This window comes from Larimichthys crocea, chromosome X, assembly GCF_000972845.2.
Source record: "Larimichthys crocea isolate SSNF chromosome X, L_crocea_2.0, whole genome shotgun sequence".
NCBI classification, from domain to species: Eukaryota; Metazoa; Chordata; class Actinopteri; family Sciaenidae; genus Larimichthys; species Larimichthys crocea.
Window position 1 is genome coordinate 36841243 of NC_040020.1, and position 20857 is coordinate 36862099.

Below are 20857 nucleotides of genomic sequence, written 5' to 3' on the forward strand. Positions count from 1 at the left end.
ACAGTTTGCCATCAGCAGTGTTGGAGCAGCACGGTGGCAGCAGCAGTGGACGGAACATTACCGTCACGTAGGGGTTCCCCTTATATCAGCTGAGCGAGGGAACCCACCATTATCCTGAGATCCAGGGGCCAGCGGCGGGAAACCCGTTAGTTTTAAACAATGACACCTAAATGTGTCGGCAGCCAGGAAATATTTAAAACATTTTACAACCATGAGTCAGCAGTTCTTCACAGTTCGCCGGTCTTGTTTTAGAATATTTTAGTTTGGTCCGTGCACCCCACCCCCGCGAACCACGGAACGTGGATGCTTCCTAAAATGGCGGCGGTTTCTGTCAGAGTGGAGTGAAACTTTCCTATTTTTAGCCAGAAAAACACAATTTTTAAACACATTTCATCGCCTGCAGCCGTCTGAATATTACAGTAAGCGTCGTGGGAACACGGAGACGTTCGGCACCGCTCGTCAGGACCGTGTGGACTCTTTTAGGGCTCCGTTTTCGCTCGCCAAATCGCGGGGCTTCCCTCGAAGTTGACGGCGGCGGAGTGCCTGACATTGCGAGCATACCGACCGTTGCTGTCACCGTCACACCGCCGGACGCGGAACCGGGAGCCGAGAGTGTGGACGTCGGTCGCGAAAAGCTAGCTAGCTCACCGACCGGAGAGCGTCGAAACCGACTCCACCGCCCCCCCCCACCCCCGTTAAGCTGGACACCGACCGTGGGCAGGTCGGAGCAGCCGAAGACGTGTCGCGTCACCTGTCAGCTGAAATCCAGAGGTGGTGTTGGATGTCACCGCCAGTCACTGTCAGGCTGAGTTTGGTTTGCTAGCGTCATGTGAGTATGAGTTCACCCACGGCCGCCACGGCTCGCGCTGTTCGTGGCCTACATCCACGATACTGTGACTTTAACATGCTAGCTAGCTGTTAGCCAGCTGTGTATAATAATCTGACGTGGTTAACGTGTCACTGTGTCTGATGTTGATTTAAAAAACAGCCACATCTGTCAGATTTCACGCGCACGGCGGTCATTTCATAAGGAGGGTGGCAGCAGGTGACACGGTTTGCTTCGTGTGTTGTTGTGTAAGTTGTCAACAAAAGCTCGATACGTCAGTGACTGCTAATTATCAGTCAGATGAAATCAGATGAGTTCGATGGACTAGGCCTCTGACTGTCCACTTTCTGTTTCCAAAACATTGTTTTTAACTCTTATTTCCTGCTTCTTTTTGTGACGGGCAGCCATCTGGCAAATCAAATGGAGAAGCTCCAGGACTTGAGCCAATCAGAGCTCCAGGAGCTCCTGGACAACCCGGAGAGGGTGGAGTCTATGGCTCTGGAGTCTGACGAGGTAAAAATGACGCTTCACTCCTCAGCTGGCTTTTCTGTTTGGAATGATTCATTGTGTGTGTTGAAGGGTGGCAGAGCGCTCACAGAACATTATTTTAATTTAGAGAGTAAGAGTTAATATAAAAGTCTTGTTTGTTAAGTTACTCTCTCACTCTAGGTACAGTCCAAGGACACGAATCATCCAAACTGTTATGCTAGTGAAATGTATGGTTAGGTTAGATTAGATTTACTTTATTCATCCATGCACGGGGAAATGTACTTGTTACAGCAGCAGAGGAAAGTGTAGCATACACTACAGAATTAGAAAAAAAACAACACATTAAACAGACATCTATAACTTACACAATGAACTCGAAAAAGTCAACCTTCAAAACAGACAACACTGAGGATAAAAGTGGCATGATATATAAAAAGAGTAAACATTGAAAGAAAGTGACCATGATACAGATAATAATATTATTGCAAGAGCAGTGACCATCATATAAATAATATTACAAAAGGAAGTGACCATGTTATAAATAATAACTGCGAGGTATAAATAAAAATAGTTAGTTTGCAGTTTGGATGGCGCTGTGAATAAATACTGCTTTCCTCTCCAGCTGATAGCCAACTACACAACGCTCTAATGAACTCTAATTGTTCTGGCCAGCTCACATTAATGTAATAAGCGTGTAGCCCTTCCTCTGTGTATTACTTCCCACAGGTCACACTCCAAATGACACTGCTCTCCGGTCTCTCGGGGCTGATGAGGTTTGTCGGTTTGTGATTGACAGAGTTACTTTAAAACAATCACCCCCAGCGTCCGGTCATATGCTTGTAGCGGCGATGTGTTGTCACAGCCTCAGATATTGGTCCTTGTGTGTTTTGATGCTAAAGCCAGAGGTCAGCTGCACTTTAAACTTTATTTTATGTTTTTATTTGATTTGCATCCAAACTTGCAAATGGCAAAAGGATGTTGCCATCTGTGAACAGACAAATGAGCCTGCAAACAAGGACTAAACAAACACTAGCGGTAATCTGAATACAAGTGAGTATTTGTACAGGCACTAACTGAAGAGTTAGTGATCTCTCACAGTTAAGAACCTGGTCCAGGATCAGTGTCCAGTGAAGCACTACAAATACTGAATGCAGTCATGGTCAGTGATCTGAAGATATAAATACACAAACCGAACACACAGACCTCCTAATGTCAGTCTGCGAGGTGTGCTAACTTGAACTAACCATTATTATTATTATTATTATTATTATTATTATTATTATTATATATATACAGTCTAAATATGTCTGTATATGTTTGTTTATTTAGATGAGTGAGTTCATGTTTAAAACCATAACGAGACCACACAGAGATGTTTTAGTTTTACTTACAGACGGTCATACACACATGAACACAGTAACAATGGAAAATATTAGGAAAAGAAGTATACATAAATATATCACTGAGCATTAGGGTTAAAGCACAGAGTTGTAAGCAGAGATCCGTGTTTCAACAATACTAACAAAGACAAATGTCTGAACTTCCTCCTCACGAAAACCTGAACCCTTATTTTTAAGCATGTAGACAAATATCTGTGTATTAGGTTGACTTATAAACTTCTATTGTTTACATCACTGTAAGAACGTGTAAACACTTCCACACGTTGTCTAACACATCCTGTCATTTTGATCCTGTAGCTACTGCTGCAGATGTTCATTGAGATGGTTATAGAACTGATATATTTTCTTGTTTATTTTTTCCCCTGTAATGTAGGGTCAGCATGATATTATTTATTTTTTTCATATTAATAGTTTCCTTTTCCAACTCAGTGTTAATGAAATGGAAAAAAGGTCACCAACATCAGAGTGCATTTCTCTAAAATCATCATGACGTGACCAAGCAGCAACCCCCGTGTCTGTGAAGTGAAGCCAATGCGCAAGTGCTTAAAACTGTAACTTCTCAAGCATCCACTTGAGTCAGTCTCCATAAGTCCCCATGTCCAAATGTCCAACTTCACAGCAGAAATAAACATGTTTACAGCCTGGTACAAAAAACAGTTTTGGTCTCTGTAGCTAATTTCCCCGTTCATGACAACTGTACTGAGGGTGAATTTATATACAACTCACCTGTTCACATTATATATAAAGTTATGCAGGATTGACAGCTTATTATAGCACCTGGGCGTCATTCAGCCCACCTCAGGTCCGTTGATGAACCGCGTCTTTGCTGATATTTAGATAGAAGAAGAAGAAGAAGAAGTACATCCAACATGGCAGCAGCCAGCTCAAAATATTTTCAGCTTCAAAACAACACTCCACAACCCTGTGGGTGACGTCACTCATGCTCTGTCCATCCTTTATACATTTATTGGACATGACCACACAAATAAAGATATATGCATTCTTGAGATGAATCGAGTATAAATCATCTTTTGAAAAGTTAAACTAATAGCAGAGACAATAAGTCACATAACTATATACACACTACACAGAATAAGATAAAAACAAATATATAAAATATTGAAAGAGTTGCATCCAGTAGTTTGTGGGTTCCGTGTAGTTTACACACTTTGATTTTACTTGCTACTTTACCCTGTTTATTCCTGTTTAGTACAATTAAATTCTCACACCAGCCGATGGGAGGAGGACAGCAGTGCTTCTGACAGCATTAAAAATTCCACAGATAATCCAGCTTCCATTTCCCTTTTCTTGCAAACCGCCCCCTCTCAGTTTGTGGTCAATGCAAATACTATGGTAAATATAGATCTGTACACTTCCACTTCCTCCCTTGTTACACTGATGATCAGCAGTTACCAGAGCGCAAAATGAGTTAAACATCTGAGTCCAAGAACCTGAACGTGTGAGAGAGAGGCAGCACAACCTGACATTAATTTTTTATTCTAAAATAATATTAACTATAATAAATAGATTATACAAGTTGTTTTATTTCCATCTGATCAGCCAGCAGCATGCTTACCACAATAAGAGAGGTGAGTGACAGACCACAGCTGTGGAAACCGAGCCAGAACAGGATGCAGAGTCACTCATTAACAGCAGGCTAATATAGTTAGTGGGCATTCGAATACGTCAGTGTGCAGCAGTTAGGCTTCAGACTGAGCCAGCGTTACAGCGTGCACAGTGTTCTCTGTCAGGACAGCTTGTTGGCCGGTGAATAGCTTTAGAATCGCCCTCACACCGTTCCTATGTCAGATCAGTGTGATGCTCTAAGAACACGACGATCAGACCAGTTCTGATGGAGCATGACATGCACCTCAATACATAAATGTCAAATCAAATCAAAGTCGTAAAGGGTAATATGATCTAATCTGAACTCAAAGGAAGAGATTCACAGAGCAGACAAAACATTTATGTCACTTGGACTTTGAGGCCTCAACAGCACAACAAGGTTTAAAGTCCCTCCATCTGTGCACTGGGAGCAACGTCACTCTTTCTGGAACATCCTGTCATGACTGAGTGCAGACACCTGCTGTGTGTCTCAGCACTCTTATGTAATCCATGTCTGAAAAGGGCTGCAGAGATGCGTACCCCTACGATTGGTAGAATAGTACACACGGAAATGAGGTGGGAAGGGCAGAGTTCACACAAATTCTAATGTCAGATAGAATGTTTGGGATTCATGCCAAGTACAAACTGAGTTGTTAAACCACCTGAAGAAAACCACAAACTGCAGCACGATGAACACGGGAAGAATAACGTCACTAATGTTACCTCACTGGAGCCGCTTCCTTCTAACATTGTCTCTCAGACATCCATAACATCGACCCTGTGCAGCTGCATCACCATGTCTGTGTATCAGGAGCTCTAAAAATGCCATCATTGTGTAGCCTGTTTTTAATCCCTTGCTTTAAGATATATTTATTTAATTGAATGAAGGAAGCCAAAGTTGTAATATCTAAACACAAGCAAGTTTACAAGAACTTTTGTTTTGTTTCAATAAAATCATCTCAAACTAAATGAGGAGCTCTCTGAAGAGAGAATAAGTAAAGAAGGTTCTGAAGGTGACCAGATAGCAGCTTTTCACACTTTACACTTTGCCCCACAAGCCCCCATCACTAATATTCCCTCACTATTTTAGTGTCATCCACAAACTCCCTGAAACTTAAAGACGTAGTCTGATATTTGTCATTATTATCGCCCCATCAGATCCAGAACATTCAGCTGGAGAGGGAGATGGCGCTGGCATCAAACCGCAGCCTGGCTGAGCAGAACCTGGACATGAAGCCTCGTCTGGAGTCACAGAAGGAGGTGCTGGTGGAGAGATACTCTCAGCTGGAGGCTGTCAGAGAAACCTACAGACAACACTGCTCCCTGAGAGGTAAGGAGCGAGAGGAGCAAAAGGTGAATGAATGGATGGAGGCTTCCAAACAGTGACTCATGGTTGTGTCAGACTGTTGGAGCAGAGCCTGGAAATGTCACAACAAATACAGTGTTTGTTTTTTTTCCTGCTGTCTGTCAGTGATGATCATTGATAGTGTTACCGTGTGTTGTGTCGGAATGGATTTACACGACGCTGCAGTTGTAATTGTGCGTTTTTAACATTTTTACTGGAAGTGAAGTGGCTTTAATTTTACGAGAAATCACTGGAAGCCCACGCCCACACACCCAAGCACCCTTTAGCATTCAGGCCCGGGCATAACAATGCAACCAAGCCGGCTGATCCAGCACCGGCCGCACGTGTAAAGTTTATCAGCTGTGGGTGAACTGGAGTCGACTGCTGGAATTCATACAACTCCTAGTTAGGTTTACACTACATTCTGTTCATTCGGTTGTGATTGATTTGGCTTCACTTCTGCGCGTGCAGCCTGCAAAATGATTCCTGGATGTTGCGTTCCGTAACAGAAAAGCAGACAGGCAAAATGAGAGCTAGATGTCTGCAGGAGAAGGCGAAGGGTTAGTGTCTTAGAACGGATCATCCTCTGTTGAAGGACTTTGAAAATGTAAATTAGCGATGGGTGTGGTCAGTTGTAGCTGTAAGCACATCCAACAGTGATGTCACAGGATCACATTGTACTGCGTCACTGCAACGAGGTGAGAACTTCAGGCACAGCAGGACAGCACGACCAGATGTTCAGCTGCTGCTGCAGTCCAAATATGAAATGGGTTGTTAAATTTTTCACTATTTTTTTACTATTGCATAAATAGCCTAGAATAAATTTGTAGACATGTTTTTTCATAGAAAGTAAATGTTTATTTAATATCCTTCAAATATTCCAGTAGAATTTCCAGTTAATATAATTATTATTTCATTCATTTTTCTTCTTTTTTTTTTCATTAGGCTAGGCTTTCCTTTGTGAACTTTTTGTTTTTTTCAAACAGGTCGGCCACGGATGGAGTTGCGGTGCCGTGCGTAGCTTTCCTCTTAGCCGCAGCCGTCTCTTTCTCGTATTCCTCATATATAGAAGGATGCTTGGCTTTCAAATGGCTTATTAATCTAGAAGTGCTAAATGTTTTAGCTGAGGAACCCCCTCTAGAAATGTTGGTGTTGCATTCATTGCAAACCACAATCCTTTTCTCGCTCTCAGAGATTTTAAAGTACTTCCAAACTGCCGACATTTTAGACAGAATCCGCCAGGTCCAGTATTGTCAGGTCTTGCGATAGACACAACAACTGACATAATAAAAACAAATCTAAATAAGGTTAATGGGAAGTGGGTCGTCTGCCAGTGGGAGAGGACGTTTGTGTTTTAATTTTTTTGGGGGATCGTACAGATAGAAAGACAAAGAGGGTGTTGATTATTTCGCTCTTTGCGTGCGTGCGTGCGTGCGTGCGTGCGTGCGTGCGTGCGTGCGTGCGTGCGTGCGTGCGTGCGTGCGTGTGTGTGTGTGAGAGTGAGAGAGAGCGAGATAGAGAGAGACGGTATGTATCATTTTGTTCTAAGAGTGAGAGAGAGAGAGAAACAGAGTTACCATTCAGAAACATTGTATCAAACATCGGAATCAGCAACCGTGGCCAGATCACCGCACACGTTGTTTCATTGCATCAATTGCGTCATGCCACTATTCGGCCACTTCACCGAAAGCTGAATGTGGCATTTTTTGCAATATTCGGCCAAATACTCTCGGTTGCTGAATATTCAGTGCATCCCTACAAAGTACCAACTGCTCATCAGTTTTAGAAGCTAAGCATTCATACACATTTACACACAGATGGCACAGCACCTCTGATCTTCTGATTAGTGGACGACCCGCTCTGCCTCCGAGCCACAGCCGCCTAACCTAACTAAAACTAGTTATTCCAGACTTCAGTGTTTGAGGAGTCCCAGCTGTACATGGACTGACCCCTCTGTCTGATATCTTTACACACACACACTCTGTGCTCGCAGACTACAGGATCTCTGTCCTGTCTGAGTTAAAAAGGCAAAGCAAACTTTATTTATTATTACATTCACGAGTCACCACAACATAAGCACAATCATAAAAGTGCAAGTGTGTTCTATAAATAGTTCCATAATGTGACACAACTTTCCGTTAGTTCTCAGATTAGTTCAGGCCTCCTGAGTCAGTGAGTGTCAGTCTATGAATATCTTAAGCCTCGTCTGTATTTGTCCTGCTGATGAGAATAAACCTGGAACGTTTCTCACGAAGTCTCTCTCTCTAACTATGGCTAGACAGGATATGATGTACTTTATTTTGGTATGTATCTGTGTGTCTTTTATGTGTTTCTCATTGTCTCTTCCTCACTGTTGCTCTCCTCAGATGGCATGGTGGGTCAGGTGTCTCCAGAAGCCTTGTTCTCCAGACTACAGACAGAAGGCAGCAAAACAGAGTCAGAGTCAGAGGTCAGAACTGTTAACACACGCAAACACACACGCAAACACACACACACACACACACACACACACACACACACACACTGTGTTTGTACTCTAAGAGAATATGTACATATTTTTATTTATAAGAAAACACATGTCATTGTTCTTCTCACTGGCCTTCTGAAAGAGTCTCAGTAGGAAGTGTTGGTAATTTACCTCTGAAGAGACCACCTGTGTTTTCTTAATGACCACAATGTGGAGCTATTGGTGCCATGTAAATAAGTCATGCACACACTCATGAAGAAGCATCCGATGACAGTATAAAGAATGGACAGAGTATGAGTGACGTCCCCCACAGGTTTCTGAAGCGTCAGTGTGAGTGTAGGAGCCAAACTATTGTTTCTTTGTTTGAATCCCACGTTTGTACGTCACCTTTACTTCTGCTCATTTCCACAGGAGGTGTGGTTGTCGTCTCACCTTATTTTTAGCTGTGCACTTGGTGGCAGGAGTTTTGAACAAAGAGGGTGACAAGCTCCGGTATTTATATTATAACGTTTCACGTCTTATTATCGTCTTGGCACTTACTGTTGTGGAGAAATTGCTGAAGTCAAAGGTCAATGGTGAGGTCAGGAAGGAAGAAAGTGTTCAGGAGCCTCTGATGTCTTATGCTGTATTATTTATTGACGCTTGATCAAGGAGAATTAGAGACAGTCAAAGTTCATCAGAAGTGCCATGGAGGTGTTATTGTCAGCATATTCTAGTCTGGAGACAGATGTCTGTTTACGCAGATTGGAACGTCAACAGCCAGCTATCTATTATGTCTATGAAGGCAGCAACAGGCCTCTGTGACCCTGGCCACCACAGTGTTGAGATAGACTGGAACCTACTGTTCTCAACCAAAGCCAAACAACTAATACTGCTGAGGACCTCAAGGCCCACATGTGACCTCCTGTAACCTAAGGAGAGAAAATTCCATAACACTTACCTCATTTCATATCGTATAGTTCAGTTTGTCAATATGCCAATTTAAGTTTGTTACTATTTTGGTTAATAATCATCATAAAACTTATAATGTGGACCAACGCCTCATAGTAGGAGCCTACTCAGTGGCAGTTTTAATGGAAAGTTGCCGCTACAGTGAAGCTGAAAATATGTGCCGCTGACTGCCGCCATGTTGGATGTACTGCTTCTTCTGCCTCTTGGCTAATGTAAGTATCAGCAAAGACAGCCAAATGATGCCTGGGTGCTTTAATGAGGCATCTGTAACAGCACCTGCAATCAATCAAAGTGGGCTTTAAGCCTTAATATAACCTGAACAGGTGAGTTGTATATAAATTCACCCTCAGTACAGTTGTCATGAACGGGGAAATTAGCTAGAGAGACCAAAACTGTTTTTTGTACCAGGCTGTAAACATGTTTATTTCTGATCTATGATTGAAATGTTCTGTAGCCAGCCTCAAGTGGTGGTTTGAGGAATTACAGTTTTTTAGCACCTCCGCAGTGGCTTAATTTCCTAGACACAGAGGTTGCTGCTTGGTTTCATCTTATTATAGTCAACAGAAATGTGTGTAGTCACTGTCAGGTTCCTGCAGGGTCTCCGATGAAGCTGTAAACCTGTGATTTACAGCAGCAGTGTGGTGTCGCCTGGAGAAGTCAGTATGCTCTTATTTTTATTGCCCCAGTGTTTTTTAAGTGGTCTGTCCAGCAGAGAGCACTCTGTGTGGCCTACAGTGACATGTTGGACTAACCGTGCATATTTAGCCCACTTAAAAGTGTCCAGTAGGATTTCTGTCAGGTCTTCTTCATCACGAGCCGTGTGTGTGAGACAGTCGGCAGCCAGTCTGAGAAGTTTGTGTTTGGAGAAGCTGTCTAAAGAGACTTGAGTATGATCTGAGCAGTCAGCGTCACTGCCTGTGTCCTTGTCTGCAGGCTATAGCTGATGACTTTCTGGAGGGTTCACTGCCACTGGACTCCTTCCTCGACCGCTTCCTCTCCCTGCGCTCCCTCGCTCACAAAAGACGAGTGCGGATAGAGAAACTCCAGGAGATTCTGAGACAGAGGAGTGAGGGCAATCCCACTGCCATGACATCATCAGCAGGCATCAGCCAGGACCCCGCTGCCACAGCCTCACCGTGGAATCCACAGACAACGACAGCAACGACGACAAATCAGCAGCAGCCGAACTCCAAACCTCATTCCTCCAGCTACCAGAATGCCTCGCAGCCGGCCTCCTCGTCTGTAGGGGGCTCCTCCGGCCTCCCCTACAGCCCGTACCCTGTCACCCCCCCAAACCCTCCCTCTGCTGCAGCAGCAGGCTCCGGCCCGATCAACCCCTCCTCGCAGTTCCCTCCCTACCCAGGATCCGGTGCACCTTTCAGCCCGGGAGGGAGCTACTCTGGGCCCAGGCCGGCTTTCGGGCCTCCAGCTTCAGCTGCCTGCCCTTACCCGACCCAGTCCTCGTTCCCTGCCCCTCACCCAGGCTCAGCGTTCGGTCAGTACACCCCCAGCCACCCCCAGAGCGGCCCCGCGCCCTACCCGGCCTCCTACAGCTACGGTGGATACAGCTACCCGGCCGGGCCTGCCTATTCCAATTCTCAGTCGCCAACTGGGAGACCGATCTACAGACCAGGATATGGAGTTCCACAGCCCTACTCCTGAAAGCACTACTGCTCCTCTGTCTGAATTCTTCTTCTCAATTCTTCCCCTCTTTGCTGTCTCACCCTTTCCTCCCCCTCCTTCCCTGAACTCCAGTCTCTCTCCCCTGATCCCCTCTCCTCCCCTCCCCTCGTCTTTTTACCTTTTCTACACTCCTCCTCCTCTCTCCCATGCTCCCAGATTCAAGAGGTCTCTTGCTTTACTTCTCTTCGTTGCACTATTTCTCTCTTTCTGTAATTATACTCTCCCTTTCCCCTTTCTCTGTCACCCTACAGCCCACTAGTCTCAGGTTGTTGCGTTGTGTTTAAGTGTTAAAACACTTGTACCTTCATACGCTCGCTGTCCTCCCTCCTCCTCTTCCATTTTAAGTGTGTGTGTTGCTATTTGGCAATCAGAAAGTCCTTACAAACACACAAGTGCACTCCCCCTTATGACGTGAAAGAAATCTGTGTTTGTAACACTACGCCGCTGTCCAGTAGCTGTCTGATCCACGTGATTATCCCTGAGCACATTGTGCAAACTTTCACTGACAAACTAATAATTCAAGTGAGAGGCGGACGGCTGTCACAGAATCTGGCTCTCGCGTTCAGATGCAGCGTTTTGAAGGAAGTGTGTTCTTGGCTGTAGCTGCCTGCTCCCTTAGCTCTTCCAGATCTACTCCAATAAATAAATAAATGTGGCTCGTGCGTCTTATTATGGCCAGTAGCTGTAGACAGTGGGCAGAAACTTCACCAGTAACTCCAGAAAGCAGTCCACCGCTGAGTTTCTTTAACCAAAGAACATGTTAACGTTCACGCTCACAGGGCTGCTTGGTGAGGTGCCGTAGCTGAGGAACAGCTGGGAGCTTCTTTTCTATTCTCTCAGTGCTGGTTTGCTCCTGCTGGTGTCTCGCTCTCAGGATTGTTAATCATTTGCAGGAGAGACGTTAACAGCTACTGTAAAAGTCTCTCAATAAGCCACATATCAGCCCAGGGCCAGGACTACACAGGCTCTGAGCGAGCAAATGATTAGAGAGTGCCACGCTTTGGAAATGACATGAAGGCTATTTTAGTCTGCACAGTGCAGTTTTCCACATCAGAGTCAGAAATAAGACACACAATTTCTCCAAAATAGTTTAAAGCTGCTGCACTGTTCATCTACTCATCCATCCATCCAAAACTCAGTTTGTTCTTTGGCCACTTGGGGGCAGTGTAAAGCTTGTTCCCCTTTAAATTACACTGAAATACTGTGACCCATGAAGCCCATGTGGCGATCGCGTTAGCACACAGTTGTTTTCACTTGTTGGCAGTCTCTGTTAGCATATCTTACATCTGTAGTTTAATGATGTATCTTATCCCACAACACAAAAAATTCCAAATATTTAGTGAGACAGGGCGAGAGGAAGCGGGGGGGGGGGTTACGTGACAAGGTTTGTAAAGACTGAAGAGGACGTGCCGCTGTGGACGGCAGATGTTTGCTACAACACATACAGCTAATGCAGATCGTCCACCTGTCCGACAAATATGGACACCACCACACCAACTCCATATCACTTTTTCAAAGTCTGAATTTGGGTTGCCAAATTTTTTTAGGTGGCTCTGGGGGGACGCCAGGCAGGTTTGTCTCTTTAATTAAAAAAAATCAAGTTTAGATCAAGTCACATGAAGCCGTGTTCTGTGGGCCAGAGGTGACTGTCACTTTGTTGGAGGCGCCGTCGTTCAAAGTATCAAGACAGAACCTGTCAGGTTCCACTTGTTTGTTCCCACTTTGTCTGTATCCTCCTCACTCCTCTGTCCTCACCTCCTCTCCATCACTCTCCTCCTCTTCCTCCTCCTCTTCTCCACATCTGCTCGTTGAACATGAACTGATGCTTGACAATGATTACCAAGAAGAAAATAGTTTTATTTCTATAAGTTCACACTATCAGTGAGAGTACATATGGTCTGTACAGTCTAACGGAGTGAAAATATTCAGGTTGGCCGTCAGCTTTGATCAGTTGAATCATTTCAAATATCACCGAGTGCAGCAGAGGTCGCTGATGAAGGATCGTCATCTCTAAAGTTTAACCATCAAACTGAAGTTATGTAACGTTTCATCAAACTGATCGTGTGACCTCCTCACAGAGCACTTTATTAGTCTTCAGTGTAAACTCCTGAGCTGCATCTTGAAGTGATTGAATTGAATCCAGACTGATCCCAGCCTCTAAAATACTGTACTGCTATTATACATTATGCTCAGCACTGAAGAGAGCACGAGCGCGTACCTGATTGGTTAGATCGTAGTTTGAAAAGAAGACAGTCCGAAGGTTTGATGCTGAACAGTGACGGTGTGACTGACACCTTCTATCAGTCCACACGGCACGGAATCTTTGATCGGTGATTGGCGACTTCCTCACCGTGGTCTATTCTTGAATTGTTCTTTCTAACCTGGATTTGAGTTTCCTGGTTTCAGCTGTCGGTTCTCACCTTCTTCCTCTGATTGGTCGACGACCTGTCAGTCTGTTCCTCACTGTAAAATCTCTAACAATAAAAAAGGTCTTTTTAGATTTGAACAGCTCCAGCTCCGCCATGCTTCAACAACATGCAAGTGTGTTTAAACATACTCGTGGCAGCTGCAGCTGGATTTGTAGATGGCAGTGGGCATCTACAATCTCCACCCTGTGTTACCTGAAGGTGCTCTCCATCACAGGCCTGCACTGCTTGTGTTCACATGCCCTCTGCTGTAGCAAGTCACATGTAGTGCTCTCTACTGAGGCGCCTTCATAAAGAATTATCAGCAGTAACTAAAGGATTACAATGGGTGATAAATGATATACTAATCTCTTTATTAGCGGAGTTTGGAAGATGTTTAGATTGGAATCTAAACAAGTCTGATCCACAAACTGACTCATGATCCGTCAACTCTGATTACATTTTCAAAGTTGGGATGAGCCACGATTAAATCATTTGATCCTCGATGGCGAGACATCCACATCCTGTCAGCTCATCAAACGGCTCATGTGAGCTAAACCACAATCTGACCGAGCCCGCCTGCTCTCATCCAGCACCGACCCTCTTTTAATGTCTCACCTTGTGGACCAAATATCATTAACGAGCCACTCATTAACGTGTTTAGCTGCAGAGCTGAAGGCTCTCACAAAGTGACAAAGCCCTGGACGTGAATTAAATATGGAACCAGCCACAGTGTGTTTATCTGTTCTAAATAATGTTTGAACATTAGTGGATAATGTTAATGAACCATTCATAAGCCTTTAGTTCCAGCTGATATGAACGGCCGCCCTGCTAGATGGTGTTCACACACACACACAGATCACAGAGCAGCGTGTGTGTGTGTGTATGTGTGTGTCAGATCCACTTCAGATGAAGATAGTGAAACAGCATGACGAGCTTTAAGTATTGACGTTAGGACATGAATGGTGGTGGGTGGGTTTGTATGAGCAGACAAAGGACAGTAATAATAGTATTACAGTGTTTTAGATGAAGCACAAGGGAAATGTTCTAATATAGTCTAGCATTAATATTACAGAGGGAAATAAGAGTCAGATGGATTTATCTGTTCTTCTGATGCTGATGAATTCTAACGATGATAATGATGACTGTGGATCGTTAAAGAGCCTTTTTTTGTTTTGTTTCTGTCTCTTTTTTGGGGTTGTGAATAATTAAACAGAAGTTGATCTAAATCAAACTCTGAGTCTTCATTTATTACAGTGCTGCTCGTTGAAATATGCACACTTCTAATAAACACATAACGCAACATAATACACGTCTGAACATTAAAGATGCAAAGTCTGTTTGTTTGTTTAATATTCATCAAATCTCATGTTAATCCTTTAACTGACTGTATGTACACATACTTTTACACACATATGTTTGATTGGTAGGTTGAGAAGGAGGTACCCTCACTGCAGCAGAGAGATCCTGACATGTTACCCAGCAGATCAGAATAGCAACAATGATATCAATACTAATGATGATAATAATAAGCAATAATGTATTTATAGCAGCTTTGATCATGTTTACAACATGCTTTGACAGACAAGCACGATCAGGAGAAGTCAGACACCGAGGTCGAACAAAGCCACACAAAATGAAGATTTAAGACGATGGCAGAAGCAAGACATGAATAAAGATGACAACATAAAAAATGTGAGAAAATAAAACAATTAATAAATGATAAATGAATGAAGAAAACAAAGATAAAAGTACTGTTTAGATAAAAAGATGACATCATGTAAAAACTATATATAGAATATCTAGTCTATGTGAGTTTTTAGAGGTGATTTCAGTCACTCACTCACACACACACACACACACTGGGGTGGGGTGGCTGTGGATTGGCAGTAGAGCGGGTCGTCCATTAATCAGATGATCAGTGGTTTGATCCCTGGCTCCTCCAGTCTGCAAGGGGTGGGAGTTTATAAGTTATTCTTCTCACTCCTTTTCGAATATGTATTTCTATGTTTACATTTTTTGCCTTGCTTTTGTTTTTATTTTGGTTCGCATATTCGAAATAAAGACTTCAATCAATCAATCAATCATGTTGAAGTGTCCTTGGGCAAGATACTGAACCCAAATTGCTCCTGAAGGCTGAACCATCAGTGTGTGAATGTGTATGAATGGTTAGCTCCTCAAACTGATGAGCAGTTGGCACCTTGTATGGCAGCCAATGCCATCAGTGTATGAATGTGTGTGTGAATAAGATATGTAATGTAAAAGAGCTTTGAGTGGTTTGAAGACTAGAAAGGAGATATATAAGTACAGCCCATTTACCATGTTTGCACCACATGTATGTTGCATTAAAAGTTGAATTGAGTGACCCCATGTGGCCACTCAGCATCTATTTCAAATTTACACCCTTAAATATTATTTGGGCTTGTGGTGTCGATCAGCTCAGTTGGTAGAGCATCTGCCCCAAGCACAACCTGCCCAGGGTTCAGATCCGACCTGCGGCTCTTTGCTGCATGTCATTCCCCATCTCTCTCCCCACATTCCTGTCACTCTTCAGCTGTCTCTCTCTATATATACAAAAAACTTGAAAAGTCCAAAAATATATATTGTTTGGGGCTTGTGGAAGATGTCCTCAGATGATGAATATTATTATTTTGTTAGCTAGATGAAAAAATACATTGCAAATGCAATAATGGAATGAATGAGGAAAAATTGAAGAATGGGACTATGTGAAGCTCCAAATATGGTCTGCCTGTCATATTTATAACTGTTAGTGTATAATGTTATTGTCTGAATTACTGATGGGATCCTAGTAAATATTTATTTATTTATTCCTGTTTTTCTGTTGTCTTTTTGTGAGTTTACACTGTTGTGTCATCATCTTTTTGTGTGATACTTATATTATCAGCCGGTATTCAATACTGACTAACTAACTAACTAACTAAATAAATAACTAAATAAATGTAGTATGAGATATTAGGGGCTGCACTGAAAACATTTTGTGTTAATAAACTCTGGTCCAGTGTAAATCTGATAACTTCGGATCATCAAATAAATGTGAAACTTCACAGAGAAAATCACATTTGTCTCACGGTGATGACCTTGTGTGAAAAACATTCTGATTTGGTCACAGCAAAGTTTAGATTTCCTCTTCTAAAAGACAATCATAATAATAATAATAATAATAATAATAATAATAATAATTCTGTGGTGATTTTATGCTATGCTGTGATTGGCTCAGGCCTGTCCTACATTCAGGAAATGGTCCAGCCCGTCACAGCCTGTCCACATCTCTCTGCTACTTGTTGCTCCAAAATGGTGGAACAAGCAGAGACTCTACAGACCTCAGTCCTGAAATAAGATTCATGAATCACATTTATTATATTATTATATAAATTGTTGCTTTGTATCCACATGGTTGAATTGACTAATTGTTTGTTTTTTCACTTTGGTGAAAAGCTGAAAAGCCAACTGTCTGCGATGTACCGTGGTGAAGGGTCACCTCACTCCTCTTTACATTTTCCTTCACGAGGGCTGACAGTGTTAAAATGTTGACTGTGAGGTCTGTGGAGACAAAAAACTGCCTGCCTTAAACTGCCATAACTATTTAACAACATGATCCTGAGCAGCTCAGCTGCTGCTGTGAACACACACAGCATGAGGACTAACAGTGACACACACACTGATGTGTTACCCACTGCCGTCAGTCAGCCTCCTCTCCGTTCACACCATCCCCTCCTCTCAGTTTCTCTCCTCCTCGCTGTGCACTCTCTAAAAGTGTCGTGTCTCTCAGCACATCACAGCCAACCGCCGGCCCTCTTCTATTTCTCTTGTCCCATTTGATCGACAGGATGTGGCTTTGGCAGCAAACAACTTCTGCACAATTGAACAAACATCTGAAAGGTGAGAGGCGACATGCAGCGGTCAATGTAGAGATTGATATCAGCCTAATGGAAAGAAAACAGACAGAAATACACACTGATGTGTTTATTTAACGCTGACATTCACAAAAAAATGAACATTACATCTTTAAATAGGCCTCATTTGCATATTTAGACATAACATCTCAGAAAACTTCTAATACAAAACATACTTAATAAGTTTTATGATGATATCTATTAATTAACATTTGTAAATGTCTTAAAATGTTGATCTGTATGTTTAAATGAGTTTTTTTCAGACTTCACAAATCTTTATACATACATCAAACATTCCAGTGTGATTCCTGTCTAAATTCATAAATCATCCAGAGCTTGATTGATACAACATCTGATTCATAAAAACATGGAGGAAAGAGATTTATGAAGTGATAAAAAGAGATATTCTGTAAAAACCTTTGACTCATGTTCACATTTGTTCTATATATGCTAATATTATGCAGATTATTTCATTTTAATAAGATAATTTTAATTATTGTAATTATCTCATTATAATTATCTATTTTAACTGTATATATTTTTTTTTCTTCCTGCTAAAAAAAAAAATATACACACACACACACACACATACACACACACATTTAACATCTTATTTTTCTTGATTCATTCATCATATTTATGTAGCTGCACGTGATTACTGTGTGTGTAAAAACTATTCATACATAATGCATCAATAATCCAGCTCTGTCTCCACTTCCATACAAGAAACGTTATTGATGAATTTGACTTCCAGCATCTTTTTATATGTTTTTCAGATTTCCTGTAGGTATCACAATAATATTTATTTTATTATGGAATGAGAATCTGAAGTCATGACAACACTCGTATGACAGTGTACACCAGAGCTGTCCAAACTTCTTTGAAAGAGGGCCAGATCTGACCATGTGAAGATGCCCGGGGGCCAATACTGACATTTAAAAATGAAAAAATTACTAACAAAAGTTCCATACAAATGCACTGTTCTGTAAAAGTTTTCCTTTCAATGTCACAATTATCATTTATTTAATAGCAATGTCACCAATTGCAACCAATCTAAACCAATCAGGCGTGAACAAATCTAAAAACCAGTTCTTCCTTTCTTTCACATCTGGAGTCAGATAACAGAATAAACTGTATGGAATACGTTAAAGTTCATACAAATCTGAACCTCATGTTCATTTTAAACATGACTTATTATGAGTAATGCAGTCTGTTAACATTTAAGTTTAAAACTATCACTCTTTCTTTTGTCTTTAACAAAATCATTCACAAAGTCATATTTTGTGTCACATCTACAGATACATAACACCAGCTGTTATGTCCTGAGAGGTTCAGATGCTTCATTATGTCAACCAAAAGCCAAATCTTCCATACAGTGTCTGACAATTGTAACAGGCTATAAATAATATATTATAAAAACCAACCTTTGGGCCGCATGAAATCTGACCGCAGGCCGTGATTGGCCCCGTGAAATCTCACAATTATTTATATTTAAAAAGGTCATAGTAAATATTTTTTTATTGAAGTGAAGCAACATTCATAAACTGCACACAGATTATCATTAAAACTGCAGCTGATCTGAACTCATTAATCAGCTAATTGTTCGAGCTCTAACCATATCATTAATATTACTATTATCAGTGTTATTTTTGATTTTCAGCAGGAAGAACAAAGTACTAAATGTTATAGATTATAGATTTACAAAATCAAAGTACAAAATTTGAACACACTAATAGAAGAGCAGTGAAGCAGACAGTGACTCAGCGCTGACGTGAAAGAAGCTTCTGCTGGTTTGGAAAAGAATTCTACAAATATTTTGTTTTTGTTTTTATAGGTATAGAAAATGAAAATGATGGAGAGTAGCCGTGTGAGGTGAAGCAGTCACCTGTGGCAGTGGCTGCTCACATTATCTAATATAAAGTGAATCTCACACATGACTTGGAACAGTTTAATCAATGAGTTATTTTTACTTCTCACTTTGTTTGATTGGAATCATCAGTCGGTGTGGATGATTCTTCTTTATTTATTTAGAGCCATATCATAACAAAAGTTATTTCATGACTCTTTCCATTCAGAGCAGGTCTAGACTGTACTCGTCTCTTTAGAAGCTGTTCAGCATACACCCATCATGAACCCAACTTCATGCTGAACTCTGACTCCTGAGAAAGAGAGTGACCTGCTGATACGCGCCAGCTTTGAACTTCCCCTCCTCCTCTTCCTGCTGTCTGCTCTGCATAGTCTTTCTCATGTGGAGGAAGAGGTGGAGGTGAAATTCTGTGGGGATTTTGTCATCATTACGGCGCCGTAGACCAGAGGCGGAGGATGACAGAAAACGAGAGTGATGGAGTAAAGCTCTGTGTGAAGTCAAACCTGAGATGAGTCAGGAGAAGGAGGTGATGTGTGACACCATCACTCCTCATTCACCCTTCTTACAAAAACAGGCTTCTACACACCGAGGAGGAGAACATGCTGGAAACTTGGCATTTAGCATTGCATCATGGTACATGAAGTATGAGCTCTGCAAAGCAGACGACAATGTGACTTCTCATTCCATTCAAGTAAAATGACATGAAGCACACGGAGGAGAAGACACAAAGAAGAAAGCAGAAGTCCACGTGGAAAGTTTTCAGAATCATTAAATGATATGTCATATTTGTATTTTTTGTTAAACAAATAATATAATAATCTGATAATAATAATCATAAACTAGCTGACTTAGGTTAAGCACCCTGACGTGTCTAATATCTTTCAATATCTTTCTGATACATTTCTCTTGTGTTGTTCCTTCACGTAACACAGTGTAGAAAAAAAAACAATAGAATATGTCATATTATTCTGATAAAGTTATTCTGTTGAGTTATGTCAGGACACTTTCTTACATAGAACGTTATGTTTATAATATATTATTTATAGCCTGTTACAATTGTCAGACACTGTATGGAAGATTTGGCTTTTGGTTGACATAATGAAGCATCTGAACCTCTCAGGACATAACAGCTGGTGTTATGTATCTGTAGATGTGACACAAAATATGACTTTGTGAACGATTTTGTTAAAGACAAAAGAAAGAGTGATAGTTTTAAACTTAAATGTTAACAGACTGCATTACTCATAATAAGTCATGTTTAAAATGAACATGAGGTTCAGATTTGTATGAACTTTAACGTATTCCATACAGTTTATTCTGTTATCTGACTCCAGATGTGAAAGAAAGGAAGAACTGGTTTTTAGATTTGTTCATGCCTGATTGGTTTAGATTGGTTACAATTGGTGACATTGCTATTAAAAAAATGATAATTGTGACATTGAAAGGAAAACTTTTACAGAACAGTGCATTTGTATGGAACTTTTGTTAGTAATTTTTTCATTTTTAAATGTCAGTATTGGCCCCCGGGCATCTTCACATGGTCAGATCTGGCCCTCTTTCAAAGAAGTTTGGACAGCTCTGGTGTACACTGTCATACGAGTGTTGTCATGACTTCAGATTCTCATTCCATAATAAAATAAATATTATTGTGATACCTACAGGAAATCTGAAAAACATATAAAAAGATGCTGGAAGTCAAATTCATCAATAACGTTTCTTGTATGGAAGTGGAGACAGAGCTGGATTATTGATGCATTATGTATGAATAGTTTTTACACACACAGTAATCACGTGCAGCTACATAAATCTGATGAATGAATCAAGAAAAATAAGATGTTAAATGTATGATTGTATTCATCAGCTTTCACATCACAGCTCTGTCAGATGTTCTGGAAATGATTCTAA

General features: G+C 41.5%; 1 protein-coding gene across 2 annotated transcripts; it reads left to right on the forward strand.

Annotated features, from left to right (window-relative positions):
• On the forward strand, nt 1–14401 carry vps37c (VPS37C subunit of ESCRT-I). 2 transcript variants are annotated; one of them, XM_027283260.1, is made up of 6 exons: nt 1–829; nt 989–1074; nt 1231–1339; nt 5479–5650; nt 8032–8114; nt 10017–14401. In XM_027283260.1, exons 3-6 carry the CDS (start codon nt 1247–1249, stop codon nt 10743–10745), a joined length of 1077 nt encoding a protein of 358 aa, XP_027139061.1. In that variant the 5' UTR covers nt 1–829; nt 989–1074; nt 1231–1246; the 3' UTR covers nt 10746–14401. The 2 variants fall into 2 exon arrangements, with proteins under 2 accessions (XP_027139061.1, XP_010745142.1); XM_010746840.3 differs by lacking the exon at nt 989–1074 and having other exon boundaries at nt 4–829.
• The last annotated feature ends 6456 nt before the right edge of the window (nt 14402–20857 follow it).

Bases quoted from the DNA above. Each gene is read 5' to 3' on its own strand.
- vps37c (XM_027283260.1), top strand. From the start codon at position 1,247: ATGGAGAAGCTCCAGGACTTGAGCCAATCAGAGCTCCAGGAGCTCCTG. The intron at 5,651-8,031 runs GTAAGGAGCGAG...TGCTCTCCTCAG, and splicing joins ACAACACTGCTCCCTGAGAG to ATGGCATGGTGGGTCAGGTG. The intron at 8,115-10,016 runs GTCAGAACTGTT...CCTTGTCTGCAG, and splicing joins AAACAGAGTCAGAGTCAGAG to GCTATAGCTGATGACTTTCT.